Source organism: Limanda limanda, chromosome 23 (genome assembly GCF_963576545.1).
Source record: "Limanda limanda chromosome 23, fLimLim1.1, whole genome shotgun sequence".
In the NCBI taxonomy this organism is placed as follows: domain Eukaryota; kingdom Metazoa; phylum Chordata; class Actinopteri; order Pleuronectiformes; family Pleuronectidae; genus Limanda; species Limanda limanda.
The window spans coordinates 10,514,427-10,539,930 of record NC_083658.1 but is presented as its reverse complement, the minus strand read 5'-3'; the positions used below and the strand labels follow the sequence as shown (position 1 = coordinate 10,539,930).

At 43.1% G+C, this 25,504-nt stretch overlaps 1 protein-coding gene across 1 annotated transcript in view; it reads right to left on the bottom strand.

Annotated features, from left to right (window-relative positions):
• Positions 1 to 25,173, bottom strand: part of LOC132996690 (rho GTPase-activating protein 6-like) — a 67,104-nt gene extending 41,931 nt beyond the window's left edge. Inside the window, exon 1 of the mRNA XM_061067023.1 lies at positions 24,614 to 25,173. Coding sequence (XP_060923006.1) covers positions 24,614 to 25,096 — 483 coding nt within the window. The 5' untranslated portion in view covers positions 25,097 to 25,173. The remainder of the gene's footprint in view (positions 1 to 24,613) is intronic.
• Between the last annotated feature and the right edge of the window lie 331 nt (positions 25,174 to 25,504).

Genomic DNA, 25,504 nt, shown 5'->3' with positions numbered 1-25,504 from the left:
GCCTCCGATGTGTTTAACAAACACTTTTGTTTTGAAGGGACTAAAATCCAAGTATTTGTATGTGTTGCACCACAAACTCCCTCTCAGGGGACGCTGGATGAAAGAGGTGGGCAGAAGGTCAAGAATCATATTTAATCCGAGTTCATAGACCATCATTACAGTGTGCCAAATAGTGTACGCCTGCTGGAATGTTCTGTATTATTTGTTAATATTATTATTTTCACAAAAGTCTGATATACCCAGTGGACTGATGTGTGCAGCAATGGTGCAGCTTGTTTGAATTTAGTTATATTTCATTGTGAAGCTGCACTGTGGGTGTGGTTCTAAGCATGTCAGTTAAAGTCAATCACAAAATATTTTGCAACATAACTGCTGCCACGATTATTTGCTCAATACACAGCTGTTTGCATGCTGGACGATTCTTCATACCTGATCACACAAGTCTCAAATAATACACTTGCAGCAAAGAAAGTGCAATGAAATCAGCACAATAAGGGGATTCAATCAAAGGGGAAGTAAAGTGAGTATGGCAGCTTTCTATAACCTAGATCTTTAGTTGTTTTTACCATCTTCCTGCTAAAAAGCATGTTTTTTACTTTAGAAAATAAGATTTACCTTGGGATATTCAGGATGGGCTAAGGATCTGATGATAAGTCACAGATGCCTGATCAAAAAAAGATCAAATCTGAGGCTGCTAGCTCACCGCTCTGTCTCCCTATTTTCCACCTACGCTCCAATCAACAAGAGCAAAATCCCACCAAAAATCCAACCAAAAAAAACACGGTACAGCGGATAAAAAACAAAAGGGCACAAAACGATGGAGTTTGCTCACAACAGCCTTGTGCTCATTACTTTGTGGTCTTTGCGTTTTTATCCGTCTTTCTTTCGGGCAACGAACTTTGACCCTGATTTCACAAGACGGAGCCGAGAACGAGTGTGAGGGACAGAGAAAACGAGAGAGAGAGAGAGTGTGTGTGTGTGTGTGGGGGGGGCGAAGCTAAAAAAACTGGGCACACGTAAACGAATTTACAGCAGGAGCAGTACAAAGCAGCTCTGGGGGATGACCTCACAACTGGGGAATGTGTGTGTGAGTGTAAGAGAGAGAGAGAGAGAGAGGGAGAAAGAGACAGTGCTTCTCCACCAATGTGGGCTCACTCCTTCACTTGGGAGGTAAATTAAAGTCACCCACAAACAAACATGATTAACTGATGCCGCCTTGTCTCGGTCTCGCTCCAGAGGGTCCGGGCAGAAAAGATGTTTTTAGAAGGCCTGACACACACTCTCTCTCTCACACACCCACACACACACACACACACACACACACACACACACACACACACACACAAAGTGATGACAGCATGGGTCTGGATTCAATCTGGATGCCTCCATCATCAGGCCAACCCACTTGTCCTAAATCTCCATACCCTGTCCTGGGGGCCAATAGACGTGGAGGCGAGAGTAGAGGGGGCAGGTGGGGATGCACGTGAAGAATTCTTGGTGCCAAGACCAAACTGCAGCCAAGACCTGTGTAATGTATCAATGTAGAGCGGTGCACTTTATAGTTGCATAGATTGCATATGGAATATTTGATTATAAGGGTGTTATGATGATTGTTTTGTGTAATTCATTGAACTCCATTCATGGAGGATGCAATTAGGAAAAACCTTGATTGGAAAATGTATATTTGTAGTTGTGATCAGAAAAACGCCCTGTCTCGCCATGTTACAGTAAGTGGAAAAGAAATCCTGGATTTGCCAATTCATCCGAGGTCTGCCACGAAATTAAAATGGATCTTTCCCTCGGCCGTGCCACACACAAAACTTCAAGGAAATTGCTTGAGTAGCATTTGCGTAATCCTGCTAAATAGCAAACAGACAAACAAACGTAAACCACAGTTTCAAACGCTGATCCTAACTGGCTGGCATGAATGCATCCTTTTCATGCAGACGTTTATACAACAAATAAAGATTTAGTTTTGTTATTCCAAGCAATTACAGCCACTAAATGTTCTTGATCTTGTGCCAGTTTAACCGTTGCTCCATTAAAGCATCTGGTAAATAGCTACTAAATAAACGATTACATGAATAGCAGCCTCTAATGTATTGATTATAAGGGCAGCATTTCAAATTGAGGGTTGGCATTCCCTCTGGATTACAGCAGCAGATGTAAATCCATTTCCATTCACGTCTGATTTAGGTCACTGTGTCTGAAAAATACATTTTCTTCAGTGTGTCAGTGAAAATAATCAGATTTCGAACAGGTGATAACATTTCCTGTTCACAAGACAAATGGAATCCAGGACCAGTGTGTGTGTGTGTGTGTGTGTGTGTGTGTGCGCGTGTGTGTGTGTGTGTGTGTGTGTGTGTGTGTGTGTGTGTGTGTGTGTGTGTGTGTGTGTGTGTGTGTGTGTGTGTGTGTGTGATGTCAGCATGCATACCTCACCGGGCCTGTGCGTTTTCATCACCTGACCTGCAGTGACATCATTTCCAACCGAGGAAGAAAAGGAGTCGGCTCTTTCCACACTTCCCAGTATATGTTTACCTGGGTCTGCTCTGGTCTGTCCATCTCTGCACTCATGTAAATATCGGCAGATCTGACCTTCCACCCTTCCACCCATCTATCCATCTCTCTGCCAGCTGCTCTGTCAGCTTGTTTGCCTCACTGGTTGACAGGCAGCTTTTCCCATGTGACTCCACCGTCACTGTCTGGTTGCTGTTTGCCATTATGTCGGGTTCTTTGCGTGTCAGACGCGGGTCATGTTATGGGTGTTTGTGTTTAGATGACTCAGCGTGTGGCAGCCGCCAACAGAACATGTGTGAGTGCAAACATTTAAAATCCTAAACCATGAAAAATGGTCAGTATTTCTTCTTTTAGGTAATTAAATGTGACTTTTGCAACGTTGGTTCTGCAAATTATCTGCCAAGGTGGTTATGTTTTCACCCCTGTCCGGAAGTTGGTTGGTTGTCGGCAGGATTATACAAAATCTACTCAACAGATCTCCACAAAACTTAGAATAAAGACAGATCCAGGATTTTTTCACTTTCTCTAACATTAGCTTTCCCACGTGATTACTGCTGAACCTTGAAAATGAAATGAAATGATTGAAAACACAGACATATGAGGGAATTATTTAATTAACAATACAACTTTTGTGGATATTGTATCCATAAGTGTTGAGTGCGACGTGGTCTTTAGAGTTGTTGGTTTTTGTAATGGAGGCAAAGACAGATGGCAGCACTCATGTGCACAACAACCTGTTGGGTCCTCAAGTGATCTTGTTGTCCGTGTTAAAAAGGCTGTTTCACACACACTTGTCTTTCAGCTCCAGCTCCTCCAACTCAATGCGCACACACAAACACACACACACACACACACACAGTCCTCCACCGCCCACGCCACCTTAATGTTTTCTGCCATAGCAGTTGCCATGGTGTCTCAGCTGCCAGCTGTGCCGGACAGCACAATAACAAGGACGTGTGTGTTTCTCTGATACTGTGTGTGTGCATGTGTTTGTATATCCACGTGTCAGAATTTAACAAGATATGCTTATGCAGTTTAATAGTCCATCGTAAACCCAGTAGTGTGCGATCAGCCCTCGGGAACCATCATGTGTGTATCTCACGTTCAGTCTCACGAACGCTGCTCTGAAATGTCGATTTGAGTCATGTCCTGCAGGATTGAGAAATCATGCAGATTTTTTCATGACGTGTGATACATTTTCTGGTGGCAGAAAAAGAAGAAGAAAAGAAATAGCCTTCACTTGTTTCCATAGCACCAGAGCAAATGCGTGCGTATCGTTATGGGAAACAGGGAGAATGACGTGAGATCAACATGCTCACATGAGCTGAGATTTGGGGTAAAAGTCACTGGGGATCTTTCCTTAAAACGATCAAACTCCATATCTGATTAATGACGTGAGGCTTGACATGTTCTACCAAAACAACAACCCACAAATAAACTGATGCGGGGGATGAACTGAGTGTAAAATCTATTGAGAATGTGACCACATAACAAAGTGAAACATACTATTTCTCTCTCCCGCAAACTCAAAAATATGGAGGCATTCCTCCCGATTCAGTCAATTTGCTTTAATGGAAAGTGACAGCACTTAAACCACCAGCTCCGTGGCTGCTATAAAACGTCAAGTTATCAACACATTTGAAAAACAACAACACAAACCCCCTCTTTCCACTTTGTCCTCTCTCCTTTTGTCAGTGACACAGTTTCGGCCCGACGTAGAAGACCAACTCCTGAGTAAACTAAAGGAGCAGCCGGTGAAGAGTCTATCTGCAGTGAGCAAATCTCCAGAGACGCCCGAGTGGAGGCTTTGGAACAGCTTCAATAATAGAATCAAAATGTCCACTGAGTGATGTGACCCAAGCGTGTTGCCTCAACCTCCTGAAGAATAGCGTCTCTCTCTGCACGTTCATCCAAACACTTTCTGCCCATATGTTTATTCGCACCCAGACATTCAGGACCATTCTAGCATATTTCAAAGTCTCAGTCTCTGCTTTGTGTTTGGCTCTGAGACTGCGGTTAAACTAGACTTATCTTTTGGTTTTAAATATTCCAAGTCTATGATGTTGTCCAAGGATGAATAACAGTTGGGAAAACGGGTGCAAATGTCCTCATATTGTCCTCATCATTTCACATACGGATTCAGCAAAATCATGTCACATAAGCGATAAGGGGACTGTCAGCCGAAATATGCGTTTGATTGAGTCATATTGTAGTTAGTCATTTGATTACTTAAAACGTACAACCCTTACGTCCATATTAACTAAGATAAATATAAAGTTACACCTTCATGTTTTAGTTTGGAGGCTGGAATATTTCGGGGCTAGTTAAAGCTATTTCACTGGTCACTTGGCAAATTACTAGATATGAGAAATAGTCCAACACTTAACCATAGCTACTGCTGATAATTCAAAAAGATGCAGAAACAAGCATAAGATCTGACGGCGTCTCCCTGGAGTCAGATCTCTCTCTCTCTGTCCCACCATTCATTTTTTCTTTCTTTGTGTAGTCTTCTGTCTACGGTCTTCAGTTGTTGCATTTTTTGGAACAGTCCCTCCCACCTTTTGCCCTTTACTGCCATATTACCCCCATTTCATATGACAACTATTTGTAGAAGTGGGACATTTAGTTTTGGAATATGAGAACAAGATGTTTAAAGGAACGCTGTAAATGTAATATAAATTATTTTGGAAAATCCACTGTATTTTGCTCAGCGTAATTCCTCACTATGCAATTTTTACTTGGATCAGGCCTCCCATGTTCTTTGAACTCAGTTGAACCCTGCAGACATAGCAGAAGAACACAAGTGACAGTGATTGGACATCGCCTTCATCTGTGTTTATCAGCCTGTGCATGTATTTGCATTCCCCAGATTTTTCCAATATCCGTGTTTTACAATATGCATGTTTATGTGCCTGCCTGCATTGGCCCGTGCATCTACAGAGCTGCAGGAACACTGTGTACAGTATGTGTGACTAGTTGTATGCACAGTCCGTGAATGCGGTAGTGTGCAATCTCCACAGGTCACCTGGCCCAAAGCATATCAAACCTTTATCAAAGTCAAACTGAGCAGCCTCAGTTCTCAGCTCTTGGTCTAAATGTTTAGTCTGCAGTATAAACACAGCGGCCTTCTAGCAATGCTCTGTTCACCACTGGCAGTGATGCTTTTATCCGTCCACTGATAATACGGGTTTGAGACCAAACTGTTGATTCGCCTGAATACACAAGCAGTGTAGCTCTGAAGCTGTGCCACAGGTCTGAAGCTTTTCAAAGATGGGACTGTTAGTTCTATTTCTTTGAGAGAAGCCTCAAATCTGCTCTATGGGAGAGAGAGAGAGAGAGAGAGAGAGAGAGAGAGAGAGAGAGAGAGAGAGAGAGAGAGAGAGAGAGAGAGAGAGAGAGAGAGAGAGAGAGAGAGAGAGAGAGAGAGAGAGAGAGAGAGAGAGACAGAGAGAATATATGTTCTGCATTTCTATCACAACTTTGACCATAATTTCATCCAAAACGTTTTTGAGAAGCCTCAAATCTGCTATATTGGAAAAAGCAAGTTTTGAGAGAGAGAGAGAGAAACATAAAAAATAAAAAGGATATATATATGTTCTGCATTTCTATCACAAGTTTGACCATAATTTCATCCAAAAAGTTTTTGAAAGTCCAACATGAAACTTTTTTATCGCCTTGTGGAGAGAATTTACAGAAAACTGACACAAAGTAACATCATCATACGAAATTGGATATAATTCTGACTCAAGGAAAGACAGAAGGCTCCAGATGTCGGTATCTTTTATACACTTCATTCTATGATTGATATAAAAACAGCTTATGTGGTGCTTCAGTGAAAAAACTATGAGGTTATAATAATACTTTAAAGGGATTGAATGTGAATTTGCAGCCGCTCTAAAGCTCAGTGGGGGACAACTTTAAATAACGTGTGGCTGAGAGTAGCTGGACAGTTTTTATAGATAACGTCAGCCCACCGACATACTTCCACATATATGTGTTCTAGGAGTCAGGGCCAGTTCATGACTTTAAATGTCATTGAACAGTGCAGTGCACCCCAGTTACAACAGGAAAACCAAATGTTAACTTCTTTGTTATTATGTGTAAACTGCCAGCAACATCAGTAGAAAAGGTTGGATTCAACTTTGACTTTCTGCAGGTCGGTCCTTGTCCTTTTTGCTCCGTTAAGCTGTATTGGCACAACAGAGTGAAGGATGTACTTCATGGTTGTGACTCAAAACAAAGTGCAGTGGCTGCGTCCATGCCTACACGTGACAACAGATGGCACTGAGGTAAACCCTTTGGTCCCTTGGGGAAATTTGTTGACAATAACTGAAATCTCCCCCCAAAAGAGCTAGAAAGGCGCTGTTTCTTTGTAATATCTGGGTTTTCTGGGTTTTCTTCACAAATTCTTGCTGTGCTTTGGTATGCTCCACTTGTGAATTGTTCAGCTGTCTCAACAATGTGTCCTAACACAACCATTCCAAAAGAGCTTGTTCGTTTAAACATTTACTTTGTCTGATTTGGCTTTGACCACTGAAACATCTAAATCTGGAAAAAGCAGCATAAACTCGAGAACACACGCACACGCTCATGCACAGAGATGTGTCCTGGTGATTTACCTGAATCATAACTTGCTTAACCCCTTACCTTAACCTAACCTTAAAACTTGCTTTCGCTCTGCTTTCAAGTTGTGAGGACCAGCCAAGAAGGTCTCTAACATCGGTCCTCGCAAACGTACAAAGACCCAAACACACACACAAACAGCAACGGTTATGTTCTAAGGAGGGTTTTAATTTCCCAGACAGTATTGTCATGTGGTTTAACATGAGCTTCACCAGGCAAAAAACTCAGCTTCTGCGTGCACTGTATGTGTGTGTGTGTCTGTTTTTGTGTGTGTGTGTATGTGTGTGTGTTTGGGTGGAGGGATAGAAGGAGAAGAAGGGAGAAGAAAGACAGGAGGTGGGGGTTGACAGATCCATCCATCCATCTCTTTTTCTCTCCCTGGAATGCAGCTGGAATCCAAGCGCGACTCCCCTGTTGGCTCCGCCCACACTCCCACCACCTCATTTTATGCTACACACACACACACACACACACACACACACACACACACACACACACACACACACGAGCTGTGTTTGAAAAAGTGTCTTCTTCTGTATTGTCTTTTTAACCATGAAATAAGTGGCTGCCCGTTCTAACCTGTCCAACTGATATGTAGCACTCTCCTTTAGTTGTGTGTGTGTGTGTGTTTGTGTGTTTTGTAGAATAAATACTTCCATTCATATATGAACAAAATTCACAAATCTGGCCCTTGACTGTCAATTAAAGTAGTAAGTAATAAGTTCACAACATAGAGCCATCAGGGAGATCCCGCCAGTGCCATGCTCGACCAATCGGAAGTCAGTCTCAGCTGTCAATCATGATGTTTCACCACTTGTTTATAGCATCAAATAACAAATTCAGATCAAACTAAGTTGAGAAATGAGCACTTGAACAAACATCACTATCTAAAATGACAAAAAACATCTTCAACAACCGAAAAAAACAATTATTCGTCAAGTAAATTTTGAGTTTTGTCTAGCACCATGTGACGATCGAGGCACTAGTCCTAATTTCAGCAATTTCGTTTTTAAATATTTATAATGATAAACTTAAATTTGCAACATGATAAAGAGAAAGAAGGGAAGTCTGGATCTTCAGTGGATTTTGGCTTTTTCCAGGAAAACAACACAGTTTGAGTTACAAGGATAAAATATGACACGTGTATAGATGTCGCACATTCTGCACACAAATCACTGCAGAACTCTCAAATGTGCCTCTCTCATCCCCTCCTACACTAATCATAATGAGAAATAATGGCAGGTAAGGCACAAAGGATGTTCAAGGAGGATGACGTCTCCCACCTTTCAACAATCTTCATGGCTATTTTCAAATCTATTTATAATTTCAGTCAGTGTTTCATGCGTCTGATTTTTCTTTTTCCATTGCCGAGAACTTTCACTAACTGCGTCAGAGCCTTTGAACATATAAACTATCCCCTAATGCTTACGTTCGAGAGGGATGCGTTCTTTGTTCTCGCTCCTACAGCCAGGGTCAGCGCCGTGTTTACATCACCCGGTTGTTGCCGCGGCAACAGACAGCCCCTCGCAGTCAGGGAGAGAGGAGAAGTCGGCGGAGTTAAGAGTTTGAAAGCCCAGCAAAAAGAAATAGAAACAAAGCAAAACCGGAAATGGGCCTGTGCAGCTGCATTACACTACAAATGAGTCATTATAATCTGATCTGAAAATGATCCACCTCTGGACTCATCTTCTTTGAAGAATTCAGCACAGTGCAATTAGCAAATGCAGCTTTCAGAGGATAAAACAAAGACCAAACATCTGTTCTCATATATTCTCATTCTATCACAACAAAGCAATAAAGTAAAATCATTCCTTATTCCTAATTCCTGCTGGTCTTTGAAGGATCCAAATATTTGATCAACTAGTGACTTAACCTTTGATAATACACTTTGTATAGGTAAAGAAATTAAAAACTTGACTTCCTTGAAGATAAATAGACCTCTGTTTGCAGACATTAGCAAAGTGGCACACACCCAGATAAGGGGAAACTCTTTATCACTGATATGGAAACATTAAGGAAAATGTGATGTTACAATCAGTGGTGTCCCAACACAGAATCTGTAAACATTTAAACTCAAAGGTCGGACACATGTAAGTAAGGATGGTGACTGGAGGATGCCTGAGGCTGCCACCTCAAACCAAATTGAAAACAGCCCCCCATCCCACCCCCAATAAACGTATTATACCAAACTACATCATCCCAATGTTCAAATAATTGTTCTACCATCAAAATTTAAATGATGGTGCAAAGTGGATACACCAAAATAACAGTGAAGTTGTAAAGTTAAAGTGCAAATCCCACCACCATCCCAGCTCATTGCAATCTCAAATAATGGCCATTACGTACACAATCCACAGAGAGGAAGAGAAACCAGTAAACTTTATTTGCATGGCCATTATTCAATATACTGGTTTCGGTATGTGTTGACTGAAAGCTACAGGAAATTACTGCACAAAAATAGCCATTTTAACTAGTCTAGAAATATCGTTGCAGCAATAAAGTTTGGCCAGGTTACTGACAAGATTATTTTAGCCACTATGCATTTTAATGATGCCAAAAATATCAATATTATCCAATATATCTGTATTTTTAAAACTCTCAAATATCTAACAGCCTCAGTCAGACTCCAGAAAAGTCTTGAATGAACTCCTGCGTCTTTCACTCGTGCACAGATTCCACCGAAAGAACCAAATTCCATTTTGCGTTGTTACCATTTTTCCGAAGCCGAATTTCTCCCCCTGTCAACTGAGATTAAAATGGAAAGAATTTATCACTTTGTAAAACCACAAAGCGTGTGGAGGTGCAGGTAAACATCCATATAATAAACCCACAATGCACATCTGCACACACACACACACAAACACTTTGTATGACTGTGGTTAGTCATTTCAGAACCTATTAAATCTCCATTAACACACAGCCTCCCTGCTAGCCACAGTTAATCCAACCCAGGTGTGTGTGAGTGTGTGTTTGCCTCATCCTTCTGCTGCTCCCTCATTCTTTCTCCCCCTCTCCTCTCTCTCCATCCTTCACTCTCTTTATATCCCCCCCCCCCCCAATTTAATAATATTGCGGCTCAGACCAAAGTCCCCTTTTTCCCACGCTCCCGCCCCTCAAACCTGGCAGCGGCCTGCAGCAGCAGACCTCTTCCAATTAGGTCAAATTAAGGCAAATTGCATCTCGCAGCGGGAAACAAGACCAACACACCTCACGGTTAATCTTGTTAAACCCAGGCATCTCTATCGTCACCTGCAGTCGGGAAAAGACAGTCGCAGGCTTCTCCTCATTACACTTTTGGTCCGTTTTCCTAAGTGCGCCTCGTAGCCTATATGCTACTTGACCCCTGAGCTCTCTCTCCATCCCTCCATCTTTACTCAAAACGAGACAGAAAGAGATGGCTAACTCTAAAAAGACAAAGCATGTGCCTGAATAATATTTCCTAAGCCAAGTCAACCCATGCTTCTTCTTCTTCTTCTTCTTCTTGCTGCCTAAGCTGCACTATATCTTGTGCAGGAAATGTAAATGCATCACTTCCTCCATCAACGGAATTTTTTCCAGGAAAGACACACTCGACGCCAGGTGTTTAGAAAAGTGAAACCCTCTCCTGAGTCGGCATTGGGCTCAAATGCTCAAGTGCTGCACCAACCCTCCATATAGAGCAGCTGTTTATTTAAGATAACGTGTAATAACAGAAAGTCTCATAATTTCAGGATTGATATTTTACTCCTAACTTTTCACTCACTCCAGGGTCCCAAAAGTAGAGCAACAACGCTCGGGTTCTGAGTCTTGTAGGGACTACTGGATTTCAAAAAGTAATATCTCAAGCACACACACACACACACACACACAAACACGCACACACACACACACACACACACACACACACACACACACACACACACACACTCAAAAACCCAGATTAATGTTCTGGGAAGGTGCTCTGCAGGAGAGAATATGATCTCTGCTTGGAAGTGACGCTGTTCCCTACGAAAGCAGTACAAACACACATTGTTATGTTTGTGAGAGTGTGTGTGTCTGTGTGTAGGTGTGTGTGCGTGTGTGTGTGTGTGTGTGTGTGTGTGTGTGTGTGTGTGTGTGTGTGTGTGTGTGTGTGTGTGTGTGTGTGTGTGTGTGTGGATACGTGGGTGTTGGTGACAGTATAAACAACTCCACTCTACGGGAATTCTTATGAGAATACTTTTAAAGTGTGTAATAATAACACTATGTTCCCAGATTAACCAGATTTTATTGGTGAAATATATTTCACTGCAAGGAGGAAGAACTAATAATAGGACAATCTATGTAATTCAATTGTGTATGTGTGTGTGTGGGTGTGGGTTTAGGTGTGTGTGCGTTTTGCAGCGAGCAACAGGTCGAGTGAGTTTTATATGTTCAGTGCATTTTAAACAGTTTTAGAATTTGGCCCCAGTGATGAGAACAATGTTCTGACTGCAGCTGCTATCAGCTGTTGTAATGTTTTTGCAAGATATTGGTGACGGCGAGAGGCTGAGGAGACAGATGTGCACAGCTGTGACTGGCCTCAACGCAGCCCACCCACATTTTACTGCGATTCATCATTGTGTGCGTGTGCGTGTGCGTGTGCGTGTGCGTGTGTGTGTGTGGATGCTCAGACACTGCAGTATTTAATTGGAAGCTATAGTTCCCTCTGCTGGTGAAAATAACTCTTTACATTTAAAGTATTTTTCCCCCAAAATTGGCCTGCATTTCAGTGAAATGTCCACTGGGTGGGGGTAAATAACTACATTCTCACCAAAGATTGCAATTTGAGATGTCAAATATTAATTAGAAATGGCCCATATCCTATATATATATATATATATATATGAGACTTATACATGAAGCTTCGAGGTTGTTTCATCTGACAAGAGTACATTTTTTTCCTATATAATATAATAAAATATAAATGTTTTCTGTGTTTACAATTAATTTCTGTTTCAGCATACTGGCAGATTATATTTCTACACTACACACTTCAATACTCTGCAACTTTTTAAGATAATAATAATGCATCTCTATTTATATAGCTGTTGAAACAATGCTCAAAGACCCTTTACACGTTTTAAGAAAAAGAGGAAATATCTACAAATATAAAATACATCCTCCCACATTAAAAGCAGTTCCGAAGATGTGTTTTTTTAAGTTATGAGATAGAATTCTTAAAAAGAAATGTCCACTAGATGTCAGTACCACACTCTGATCCTGGTTCCAGGCCAACATTTTCATACTAAAACCGTTCTGATCAGCTCGTGCTTCAGAATCCGGCAGGCCAGTCTCCTCACCACAGAGTTTGAGCTGTTGCTAATCAAACGCACCTCACAGCTCGAGTGCATGTGCATGCGCGTGCTGCCTGATCCCCAGCACGCTCACACCTGCAACCAATACTGCACCTCTTCCCGCTTCGCCTCTGGAACTTGAGTGTGCCGACCCATTCCTCCGCTGAGCTATTTTTCTATTTATAGCGGTGGAGCTACGGCTGCCTCTGAAAGGCCTGCTGTCTCTTTCTGTTTTGCTTCCTAACAGTGTGACAGATTTGGGAGGGGGGGGCGTAAAGGGGCGAGAGGTCCCCTGGTTTAAATCACTTTGCTTTCCAAGGCCTGTGGTCATATTTATATGAATCCTTGGATGACAAGGGTTTGTTCTCGTGGACGCTGGAATGACGGGCACTCACAAAAGAGTTGTGTCTGCATGTGTCGCTCGAGTATCTGCCTTTCCATGACCTCACTTCTAATCCTTACAACCTCCCTGACCTCTTGACCTTTCGGAAAAAAGTTTGTCATTTTAATCTATGTGCAGCAGCATGGGTGTTTCTCCTTTGTGTTTCTGGCTGACGGGTATTAAAGGAATAAAAGCCATTGTTTGTGTTCAAATCAAAGCTGTTACGGACACACTCCCCTTAGACGTTTCCATCTGAATTCACTCAGTGTTCGCCGATTGTTTGAGCCCAAGTTTAACTCCCAGCGGCAGATAATAGTGATTCCTGCCAGAGGAGGTAACACAGGAGATAAGACACAGGGAGGGAGATGGCTCACTCTGCTCCGAACCCAGTGTGTGAGAAAGAGAGAGAGAGGGAGGGAGGGAGAGAGACATCCTGGAAATTAAAAGAGATAGTCGCACTAAGGTCCTGACTGATGTCTCTCATCCTGTCTGTCCTGCTCCTCCCCTCTCTTACACAACATTATTTTTAGACACGCAATCAAAAGTTCTGGTGAGTCAAGTTTAAATCTGAGTTTGTACACGTGGGACTCTACTGTTGATCAGAGCTGCAGCTTCAGTCAACAGAAATTTGCCTTTTTTAGAGCATTTGGTGACGACTGATTATCTTCGGGTTTTTAATGTGATGTTTTGAGGATTTGTCAGCTCATCAATAATGACAGATTAATTGATTATTTTGATTAATGGCAGGCATAATCGGGTCCCAGTAGCCTGTGAGTGACATCAAGTAATGATGTGGTGAGAAGTGAGAAGCAATAGTTGGAAAACTACCAAAGTGCTGTACAAGGAAATAATAAAATAACTGTGCTATGTGCAACTTAAAGACACTCAACCAACTCATTACAATCTGACTTTTTGAGACAGAAACTAAATAATGCTGCATAAACAAGAGAGAGCTGTCATGTCTGACAACATACGTATAGCTGCATGCTCTCTGAGTGTATTCCTTGAAACAAACTAAGGCTTTAATTCCAGCTTGATTCCTGTTTCCTGAAAAGTCAAATCGAGCTGATGTGATCTCATGTTCTTTTCCCACAGCTGCAGCATTTAGTCTAAGCTGGAGATTAGAAAGAAAGGGGGTTAAATGAGAAGGAGAAGGATATCTGTAACAGTGGGGAGTTGACAGGAGTGAAGAAAAATGAAACCAGGCAGAAAAAAGGGGATGGGGTGAAGAGGAGAGAGGAGAGGAAGTCAGGGGGGGGGGGTCACTCAGTCAGTAGCCACCCCTCTTTCAGTGGGAGCCCCGGGGTCTCGGCATGAAGCTCTGACCCTGGAATTCCAAATAAATAATTCCCTGAGCCTCCCCGCTGAAAGACACTGGAGTAACACACACAAACACACACACATAAAAGAAGGGGATGCACCGAGCAAAACGCACAATTCCTCTGAGTGGCTTATTTAAACTAGTCCTCCACGTATTTGAGTGTATATTTGATCAGTCAGTGAGGGGAAATTGTACCCACACACATACGTGCACAAAGGTATTAATTCTCAAAGCTGAGCCCTCAGAGTAGCCTAAATCCTGCATGTGTGAACAGGAACATTCAGTTAATCCTCCACTAAATACAGCATGGAACAGTTCTCCTCAGTAATTAATAAGCATGCAAAGGAAGCCGTGACGCCGAGGTGGAATTCTCTGGAGTATATACAAGTGATTAATACACACAGAGAGAACAGAGAGAGGAAGAGGGACCCTGCTGCGTAAAAACCACACAGCAGAAACAACCACAATGTCCCGATCTGAACTCAGATGTACCAACAATCAGATAAAAACAAGAGCATGATACAATCAAAATTGAATTTGATTCCTTTGGGCTTATAGTTGAGCAGAGGGACAGGATATGAACATGCAGAGGTCAGATCAATCTCCATTTTCTTACACTAGTGCAGTGGCCGTTCTAAACCTCCCTTTTTGACTGTGTTAATGCAGCTTTTCTTTCTGAAACTGTCCCACAGCAGTTGAGCCATTGCAAGTTAAAGGGATAGTTCACCCAAAACTCAAAATTCTCTCATTATCTACTCATCCTTATGCCAATGGAAGCGTGGGTGAAGTGTTTGATTTCACAAAAACACTGCTGGAGTTACAGGGGTAAACAGTGTTGCAGCCAAATCCAAAACAATTGAAGTAAAAGGTAAAGAACAACAGAAAAATATTATCCGCAAGCCCGACATTCAAATACGACTCAAAACTGTGTCATCTACACTATGATTTTAGTCAAAATTAGTAGATGGATATACAGTATATTCAAGGGAATTTAGAACTACATAATATGAATTGCAAATATTTCTTCCTCATGTTTTAATAGTGCAGTGTTTTCCCAAGATTAGACTGAGAGTGGGTGTTTCCAGATGTTGTGAAACGATTTCACTGATACTGAAACTTAGAGTTAAAGGTTCAGTTCGTAGAATTCAGTGACATCTAGTTGACATCCTTCAAAACGCCGCACACCACAGAACATGTGAGAGGATCTTGTGTAATCTATCTCTGGCCCATGACGAATCTCATTTGCGAGGACACTAATGGACACGGGCGGCCACAGCACACACAAATACACAAGGGGCCTGGACAGTTTTTGCCTTCAAGACTCCAAAAAAGTGCTCAATTAGATCATCCACCCACCCTCCGGATTCTCTCCCACACACTCGCGAACACAAAAGCGTAACTCAACTAGGCCCGCCTTCCCACCGGAGCTTTAATCGGCAACAGACAGAGAGATTCTGGCCGCGGAAATTAATGTTTACTTTTCAGCCGTCTCTATTTCAAGCCGCGCTCTTTTTCCCTCGCTGTTGAGAAAACATCCCAGAGGAGATGTGCGCGATTGCTCAACCAAAACACTGGCAAACAAAACCTGCTGTTTCATATGGTTCCTTTCAGCGGAGGATCACACAAAGTTGTCAGAAATTGGCCCCGTGTGGTCTCGGGTGTCTGTTCACCAATGAGAGGTGGCCTCGGATTCGTATTTTTGCAACAGTCATTACACCGTGATTAGACGTTTTTTTCTCCCTGACACCAGTTACATCCCATTGGAAACAAATGTTGATGTCACATCCTCTTGGCCTCGACACTACATTCCATACAGTGAGCTCTGCGGTGTTGCTTTACACATTGCTTTAGAGCACAAAGGGATTGGATTTACATCACAAGACGTGGGTTTTGTTCCGTGTTCAAAAACAGCTTCAGGAGCTCAGGAGAACTCTGCGCCTCCTGAAATGCCAATCGAATATTTTCATCTCTTTTACAGAACATAAGATGGACCAAGTGAGGCCAGAATAAACCGGATACGACCCCCCCCCCACCCCCCTCGCCATCTTGCACAACTCAAGGTCAGTCTCAGCTGTCAATCATAACTAAAACCATACTTCAGTGTGACATCTGTATGTATACTGTAATATATCAGGATCCATATCAGTTGTTAAATTGTCTTTTCTGCTGGATCAGCCCGAAAAGAATTCCTTCGATTAGTCACATAGAAATGAATTAGGCTTGACCAATTCAAGTTAACATGTTATCTAAACACAATTGATAACTTTAATTTGAATTGAAGCATTTTTTCTGCATTTATGATTGAGATGCTCACAACACACAGACTTTATTTTAAGATAAAAGATAAGATTGTCCTTTATGACTAATAGACTGGAACTTTACCATATTACAGCAGCAAAAGAGGAATGAAAGAATTCAGCGCCAAAATTTGAATTTAAACATCTTTGAAAATTTGGACAATAGTCCACATTTTGTTTTTATAAGAGAATAAACTAAATAGTGCATAAGAAATTAAGGAGATATGACAGTAAAAGCTAATTGAAAAGCATGTTAAATATGACGGTGTATTTCCATGACCTCCATTGAAAACAGGCAACATTCTGCTCTTCTGATCTCTGACAGCAGATTGTACCCGTTAACAAACAGGTCCATTAAACTTAATAAGCTCAGTAATCAAACTACAGCCCCTTTGCAGACCCACACACATAAATCCGGAGCTTCTCCCAGGGGAACTCTCTGATGTACTCCACGAGCAACGAGAAGGAACACGGTTTTTATTTTGCAATGACATCTGTGTTCATTCTTGGGGAAAGAAAATCAGGCCGACAATGAAAGCTGACTCAGAAGCCCATGTTTCAGGATGCTGTGGGATCAGGCTACAACTTACAGGCGACCGCGAGTCAAATCAGAGAGTGCTGCCGCCGCGAGCCAAGAAAATCAACCTGCGTTCCATCACGGCTCTGTGTTTTGACGGAGGCTCTCGCAACCGCGTGATGACATCCCCGACTCCTTGATTACGCCACGCTAGCTCTGCACGCTTGCTACGTGACCCGCTTGGACCAAAGCAAAGATTGTGTCATGATTTGTGAGACTTTGTGAGTCTTGGCCGAGCCGGCCCGAGCTGGTGTGTGAATTTGTTATCAGCGGGTATTTTGGTGCGAGCATTCCAAAGATGTCCGACCTTCAAGGTCTTGCTCCTCCGACGCTCACACCCCCTCGCTTTGAGGGAGGAAATCAGGGAGGAGAGGCCAAATAGATGGCAGGGAGAGTTCAAGCCTTTCTGTTTCCTAAACCAGGGAGAACATATTAAATTGGGGCATATTCACATATCACAGGGTTACCTGCCCATTAATTGATGTTTATATCCCTGCTCTGTTGCTTTTATTTGGGGTTTGTGTTTAGTGTTGTTTTGGTTTGATGTGTTGAACCTATCACACGTATTGATTCATCTCATTCCGGACTGTTTGTGATTGATTAGCAGCGTAAGGAGAGAGACACATACGACTTATGTGTCTGTGGTAGTTGCCGCTTATGATTTGATGGCAACCTTTGTTACCGATAGAGCTGAAAGGATCTCTTTCACTGTCACACATTTTCAGGTTCCACTTCTCAGATATGACTTTGACTATACGTTTATATGGACAGAAATAATCCTGCTATTGACCTTATTCTATAAAAGACATTATCCCCATTAGGTTTACATTAATTGCTATTAGAACATTCCACTTATATTCCCGTTTATGTGACTATGACTCATGTCAACATGACGTCCTCCTACTTGTTTACATGAGAATCCAGGTCACGGGCCATCAAGCAGTTGGTTACTGCAAAATGCTGTGAAGACTAGGACGTTAAATTGCAATTGAGACATACACATATGTTGATATAATGCAACTAAGGTCGTAATACACCACATGACTTAGTTCAATGTATATGAATAAATTGGTATGATAAATTGGTATAAATTTACCTTAGTATACTAAAAGCAGTATAACTATAAATTATCTATATAAATATATAAGTATATACATGGCAGTATCTTATTCAGACTATTGTCGGGATCAATATCAGAAAATATGTGACCAGATAAAAATCTCTAATGTCCTAAATAGGGTTGGGTACCGAGAACCAGAAATACAACCGGTACCTACCCGGACCGAAACGCAACGGAGATTTCGGTGCCTCATTTCGGTGCCTGAGCCAATCGAAGCCTGAGGTCTCCGCTCGTCCCGCCTCCTCACACTTCCGCTCCTTCCTTCACGGGAAGCGGAGGCCCCCGCGGCCGCGGACCCCCGGTGGACAGACTTTTGTCTCCGCGCTGCCCGCGCCCCGCGTGCGTCAGGGCTTCCGTGCAGGTGGGGGGATCTCCTCGTGAGACCTCTCCCCGGCGCTGGCTGCCTTTAAGTATAGTGTAAACTTTTGTTAACAGTTCGTATGTTATTCATAGTTTTAAGTTAAAAAGGGTTTTGTATTTATTTATATTTATAATCTACTTTAAACAGTTAATATATTTGGCAATAAAAAAAGCCTTTCTTAGTCAAGTATCGTTTTGTGCACTTTTTTGAAAAAAGTATCGGTTCAGGCACCGTTTAGGAACCGGTATCGTTTTAAAAGTATCGGTTAGGAACCGGTATCGGATAAAAACCAAACGATACCAATCCCTAGTCCTAAAATATGTCTGAAATGAAAACAAGACATTGAAAGACACCAAACTGCAATTTTGGGAATTGTTTTAGGCATTTTATAATGTACAAACTACACAATTATAATAAGAATCCAGAAAATAAGGACAACTTTTGGACAAAAAAACAGATATTGATACAGCTGGATGTCCCTGGGCGGACTCAGACTGCAAAGCCTCGATTGCCTCCATTCATCAGTCTGGACCTCAGAATTACCAGAAAGAATCTAGCAGCGTGATCCAAACATAACAAAAATAAAATACAAATCTTCTCAAACTGTGAAAAGATCCTAAATCTGTCGCCTTATTTTGATTAGAGGCTTTGCTGCAGTGTTTCTCCTCGATGCTCAGACCGTGCAGGGTATAGTTGCTATAAACACTTCAACGTGGACCAAACATCTGTTGATTCCTGGTAGTGAGCACTGACATGAGTCAATGTTCTAGCTTGTTTGAATCACAGTATAAATAACGGCAAACATGTGGAGCACTTTGAATTCCTTTGAATCTGAAGGCGTGATTTCTGATAAATCATCGCCATGAGGGTTAGAGTGTGAGCAAGGGGACATGTCAAGCTGAGGCTTTTGCAAAATCAAAAAGAGAAAACGAAATGGCATAAGTCAAATGGCGTAGTGGACGTAATAATCAAGCATGCTCTGCAACATGTAAATGGTAAAGTTCTGTAGCAACTCATGTAAACATCATGTTCCTTGTCCGTACTCCCAACCCCTTTAGCATTCATAGATATAACTATCTGAGGCAGGAAGTAGGGAAATTCCACACAGTGATCTTCCAAATTCTGACAAGTCATAACCATGGTTCTGCCACACGTTATGAATGGAAACCTGGGATTTGCTGTGTGCAGAACATCTGTCACCATCTAAAGGCCCTTATATACTACTACGTGTCCGTTTCTCGGAGAGGTCTCAGCAGGGGGCGAAGAGTCTTTTTGATATTTACTTCTCCGACACAGTACGTCGGAAAAAATTCATCGCCAAACCCATAGGTGGCGCAACGGAAGACGAGCTCAGAGAAGCCTACCCCATTTGGGAAGAAGAAGTCCACGTGTCTCTGTTTACATGTTAGCCTGCCTCCCACACACTGAACCATGGCAACTAACAGAACTAAATAAAGTGACACCCAGCGGGTCAAAATGCTGATGTAATCGTTTCTTAGCGTAGCGGTTCCCCGGTCTTGTTTCCGAACTGTGTTGCTGATTCCACAGCTTGAATCTGCTTGAGGCTACATGTAGCTAGAAGCTACACGGACCTAGCTCCCCCCCAGCTTCCACACACAGTCAGCAGGGACTCCCGGCACTAACTACTACCCAGTGTTTGCTTCTAACCTGGAGGTATTATAGAAACAGTGTCATGATAGAAGTGGAATTAAAGTCGTGACGGCGGGTTCTTGCACTGTTACCACCGCAGTTAGCATGGTGGCTAGCCTAGCCCGCTAGCCTAGCCTGCTAGCGCCGTTTTGAAAGCTCGTTCTAACCGTATGTGACCGTGCACACATGCCCTCAGTGCTCTAACGAGCTACCGTCAGCCGGACAACTCCGCTGGCTTAACACACACATCACATTAATCGTAGAATCATAGTTGTGTTCGTGTTTGTGGCTACAAGTAAACAGGAAGTTTGAGGTCCGGAAATACGGAAATGAAGTCATACGGAAATGATGTCGTTCGCGGACCAATCACAGCCAAGAGCTGTCCGTGGGGTCTCCGAAATAAACACGTACAGTTAGAAAAATCAGACGTGTGCGAAAAGTTCTCCGAGGCGCTCGGAGAGGGCGTTCCACGACGGATAGGGCGGTCTTATCTGTCCGTAATAGAAAAAACGGAGAGGCATAAATTGGCCTTAAGTTCGCCTCTCATCGTACTGTAGGTCTCACTGAAACAAAAATCCAAGCAGGCTCAAGGTCTGGATCCGCAGTTTTTACATTCTTTAGCAATCAGAGCTAACATATGACTCACTAGATAATCCTCAATATAAGCCTATATATTTGTTTTCCTTTCCTTACTCTACTAAGTGTTGGTTTGTGGGTACAACATTTTGATTGCGGTTGCTGTATGCATGCAGATTACAGTGTCAGCCTCAAATAACCACTTCTATGAATCATCTGTTATCAATCATTGAGTAGCAATAGTTGCAGGGGTATTTTTTTAGTGGAGGAATGATTTTCCTCACTCTCTGATGTACTGTGGGTCTAAGAATAGACGGCACAATGTCAACAATCTGGCGCCCCATAAACAAGTAGCATTAAATTAGCCGACCGCTGTTTCCCTCCCTGAGCCTTTGTGCTCATGCATGTACGTGTGAGTGACAGAGAGAAACACCGCGTAGGTTCATGGTATGTTCCAGACGCCAAAGTTACAAATTCCGTAATGTCAGCGTCCCTGTAAAAAAAAAGAAACACTCGCTACTTCAAGAGCATGTTGATACGATGACCAGCTCCAGAGCCAATCGCTTCACAAGAACAAGCACCAGTCGCTGACCTCTCCTACTGTAATAACACGCAGGGCACGTTTCTGATGATTCCTCCGCGTCATTGTCCGCCGAACATCAACAACCTGGCCATGGAAAAAAGCTATTAAGCAATCACAGCCACTAAAACTGTCCGGCGCTGCTTTTTGTGTAAACCATTACATCTCCACTGTCTCAAGCCTCTCCCTCCCCCTCCGTCTCTCTCTCTCTCTTTCTGCCTCTCCGTTCACCTCTCCCTCCTTAAAAAGGCAAAGCACGAGACTCAAGGATACAAATCATTTAAAACTGGATCTCAATCTGAGCAGAAGTTTTGAAAATGAATACATTAAACCTTTAAAATAGGTATTGTTAAGATTAAGACAGTAGCTGCATCCCAATCCAGGCTGAAGTACACAAAATGCAGGATGCAACGTATGTCTGGTTTACTATATCTGCTGTTATATATTCTGATATCACTTCCATAAAATGAAAAGTTGTCGTTTATTGCATCTTGGTTAAAACTTTCAAATTGGCATCGATATGACTATAAAGTTTTGGGATGATGGGATTCCAGCCATGACCGAAACTTGGCTCGTGAAAAACAGTTGCACAACTTCCTGTGGTTCTCAAGGTGCTTAGAACCACACAGAGTCATCCGGTTTATCTCACACATGTATGAGATAAAGCCTGAATTACAAACTGGAGGTGGGATATGAAAGATGTGGCTGCTTACGAGTCAGGAATATTGTAGTGAAAGACACGATACCATCGGTGGAACTGTGGCAACTAATGTTTTCGAGTTTGAAACGAAACAAGGAATAAAAAATGACGAAACCTCCACATCAGACCATTACTGTATTATTTCCTTAAAATACCCATTGAATCAATTTCCACTGAATTTCAAGAGATCTGACTAAAATGGCATGGCTATCATTTTTAGTGCACTGTGAAAATGCATTTGAGACGATCATCATCACATGATAATGAAGCTAAGACGACTTTAATAGTCAGACAATGTGCAAAATGGGGGAAATTGGAAACAAACTTAGAGAAGTGAACACTGGGCGTGTTGCACAAAGCCTTGGAGCCAAAGGGGAATTATGAGGACTTTTATAATGGGCAGAAATCGATGTGAAAAGACTGTAAGAGTGTGTTTACTTGTACACTTAATAACAAGGTCCATGGCTAGTATCCGAGTGTCAACCCTGAGTCCAGCATGGAAAAACTCTCCTGTCCCTCAAAAAGAAAGAGAAGCTCGATGCTTTTTTTTTAACAGTGCAGGGATGTAATCAAATAGAGTTGTATGTAATTGACGTGAGCAAATTCTTTTTGGGACCCCCTTGAACCTGCAGGACAAAGGTCCCGTGTTAAACAGAGGCGTCTTTCTTATCTTTCCTGGAGAGTATGACACCTCTTGTCAGTAACCTCAAGAAACAAATTACTAAAGCAACCATGTATGTTCCATCTGTAGAAAATGATTGTAAACTTCAATTATTTCTATAACTTATGATTTATATGTAAAAAAAAATGACTGTGCATTTGACAAAAAAGGGCATTGCATTCAAAAGTAAATGTGCTAAATTCAGTACATTTCCAACGTAAAGTCTTTTGTTGACGCTTCACATTGGAATTTCACCTCACACCCGGCAGTGTGTGAAACTCCCCAGCAGACCAGCAACACTTCTGGGCCGAGTATTTTTACAAACACTCCGAGGTGCAATAACTTCATGGTCCAGATTACGCTAATGACTCCAAACTGATGGCCTCATGTTATCCTCACTGGGCTGTGGTGGAGAAGAAAGGGGAGGGGGGGGACACACCATGGAAAATAGAGTTACAGCGGTGGGAAACTCTGCTGAGTGAGAGCTTCTGGACATCTTGCGAGAGGAAGAGAGGGAGGAAGAGACAGTGTGGAGGCATGTGTGAGAAAGAGAGAGAAAGGGAAACAGAGACAGGGAAGCTGGAGCCGTTCCTCGTTCTAGGAAAGGATGGGAGAGCTGTTTGAGGGCCGCGTGGATCTGACCCTGTGACCGCTCTTAGTCGTGAGAACCGAGTCCCGGGCCATGTGTCCTTAAGACCTTCGCATCGGCACACCCCCCCGCTGCTGCACGTACACACACACACACACACACTCAGTGCTACTATACATATCAGCTAAAGCAAAGAGAGGGAAGGGGCAAGTCCACAGAAAAAGCAGGGAAATGATCATACCTTTCCACTACTGCATGTGGACTTGTGCCAACTATGCAGCCTATAAAGCCCCCCTCCTTCCAAAAATAAGTCAGCCAAGTATGTTTTGGTAAGGATTTAGTACGCTACCTTCAACTTATTCACACTCAATTTGAAGGCTATATGAAGACAAAAGCCCGACCAGCCCAGCGGAGCTGACAGTCAAAGGGAAATCTGTGCACTTCATTGCGCCTTTTGTGGGAATTATTTAATCCACAAAAGCACCACAAGAGATTTCTTGGCTTTCCCATAAGCCCTTCTGGGTAAGTTGTGACTCTCACAAGGCCTGGAAACACAGGAATGACCACAGGTGGACGAGTGTGCCGGCTTGACACTGGATTCCTTCCAGGTGCAGAGTCAGCTCAACACTCTTCAAAAGACATTCATCTTAAAGTTGATTTTGAGGTTGTGACTGGATACTCAGTGAATCTAAAAATGCACGAACACCTTTCTGGGCATTGATAATCAAATGTGTGCACTTTGTAGTGTCTGGCTGTCCTCAAAGAGATTCTCAGCAGATGTAAATGATAAATGGTAAATGGATTTGTATTTATATAGCGCTTTTCTAGTCTGATGACCACTCAAAGCGCTTTACAGTACAGTTTCACATTCACCCATTCACACACACATTCATACACTGCATCTACTTGCAGCACTTGGTTATTCTATGGGGGGCTATTGAGGGTTCAGCATCTTGTCCAAGGACACTTCGGCACGCAGATGGTTCCGACTGGGGATCGAACTGCCGACCTACAGGTTGGAGGACAACCACTCTACCCCTCAGCCACAGCCGCCACAGATGTGACTTCTGGCCTCCAGTGGATTTCCTTGCTCCGAGCAGAAATAAACAAATGTGTTAAGCCTGCTGATTGCTTCTTCTAATTATTCCAGGAGCTGTCATAAGCTGTGCCTTAGTGTTAAATCAATGTATTTGGAGGAAACCACTCTCCTCTACTGTTTTACAGCAGTTACATCATAAAGGCATTATATCATGATGGCTATATGATGTGATGATGATGCATTGTGAGCATAGAGGGGGGTGCATGGTTATGAACACAAACTGGATGAATTACAGACTCATTGTTCTCCACTGGTAACTGTACCTCTGATTTCCACACCACGTACGCGTGAGAGCTGGTCGGCTGCACCTTCCTCTGGAGCCACCTCCGCGGGGAGAACAGCGCGCCCGTGCTCCCGCCCGGCGCGGCACCGGGTCCCCGCACCAGGTACGGTAAATCCCCGGCGGTATTCCTTTTGGCCCGCTTTACCGTTTCATAGTCAAAGTGGAAGTTGGACGAAGGGGAGACGTCCAGGGGGATGGACGGGGAAGAGAGGGACGGGGTTATCGGCTCCCTCAGCGTCGGAATCATCGTGCGTAAAGTGGGTTTCCCCGGAGACGCACCTGCGTCCTCAGGCGCCGCCCTGGAGACCGGTGCTCCACCCGCGCCCTCCGTGCCGGTGCCACAGTGTCTTATAATCGCGGGGTCGAGGCTGCGGGTCTGGCGGAGCCTCCGTTTGGTCATGGCTTTGGAGGCAGGAGAGGAGCAGGAGAAGACGCTGTTGAGAAGTCCCTGAGCGCCAGACATGTCCCCTTGTGTTGGATCTCACATCGGCGCAGTTCTCTGAAGCCCCAGCTACAAGACAGGGAGCTGGTGTTGCCCCATCAGGAGGAACCATCCAGCACAAGCAGACGAGGAGCTGGGAGGTGATGGGGTGCGACGCATTTGGCTGCAGCCGCTGCGCAATGGAGAAGGAGCAGGACGGATCTTTTCCTCTGCTGTGTTCCCGTGCGCGTTGGTCGGTGCCAAACTGGAGTGGAGTGAGAAGACAGGGGGAAAGCGTGCGTGCACGAGTGTGGGAGGGGGTTCAGTTCACTTGAGATGAATGGTTGCACACTATAACTTTTCTCCTGAATGCCAAATTATTGTATTTTTAAGAACTTTTTGTTTTTGCAGATTTTGTTGTATTCGTCTATTTAAGAGCTCCATGGCGCC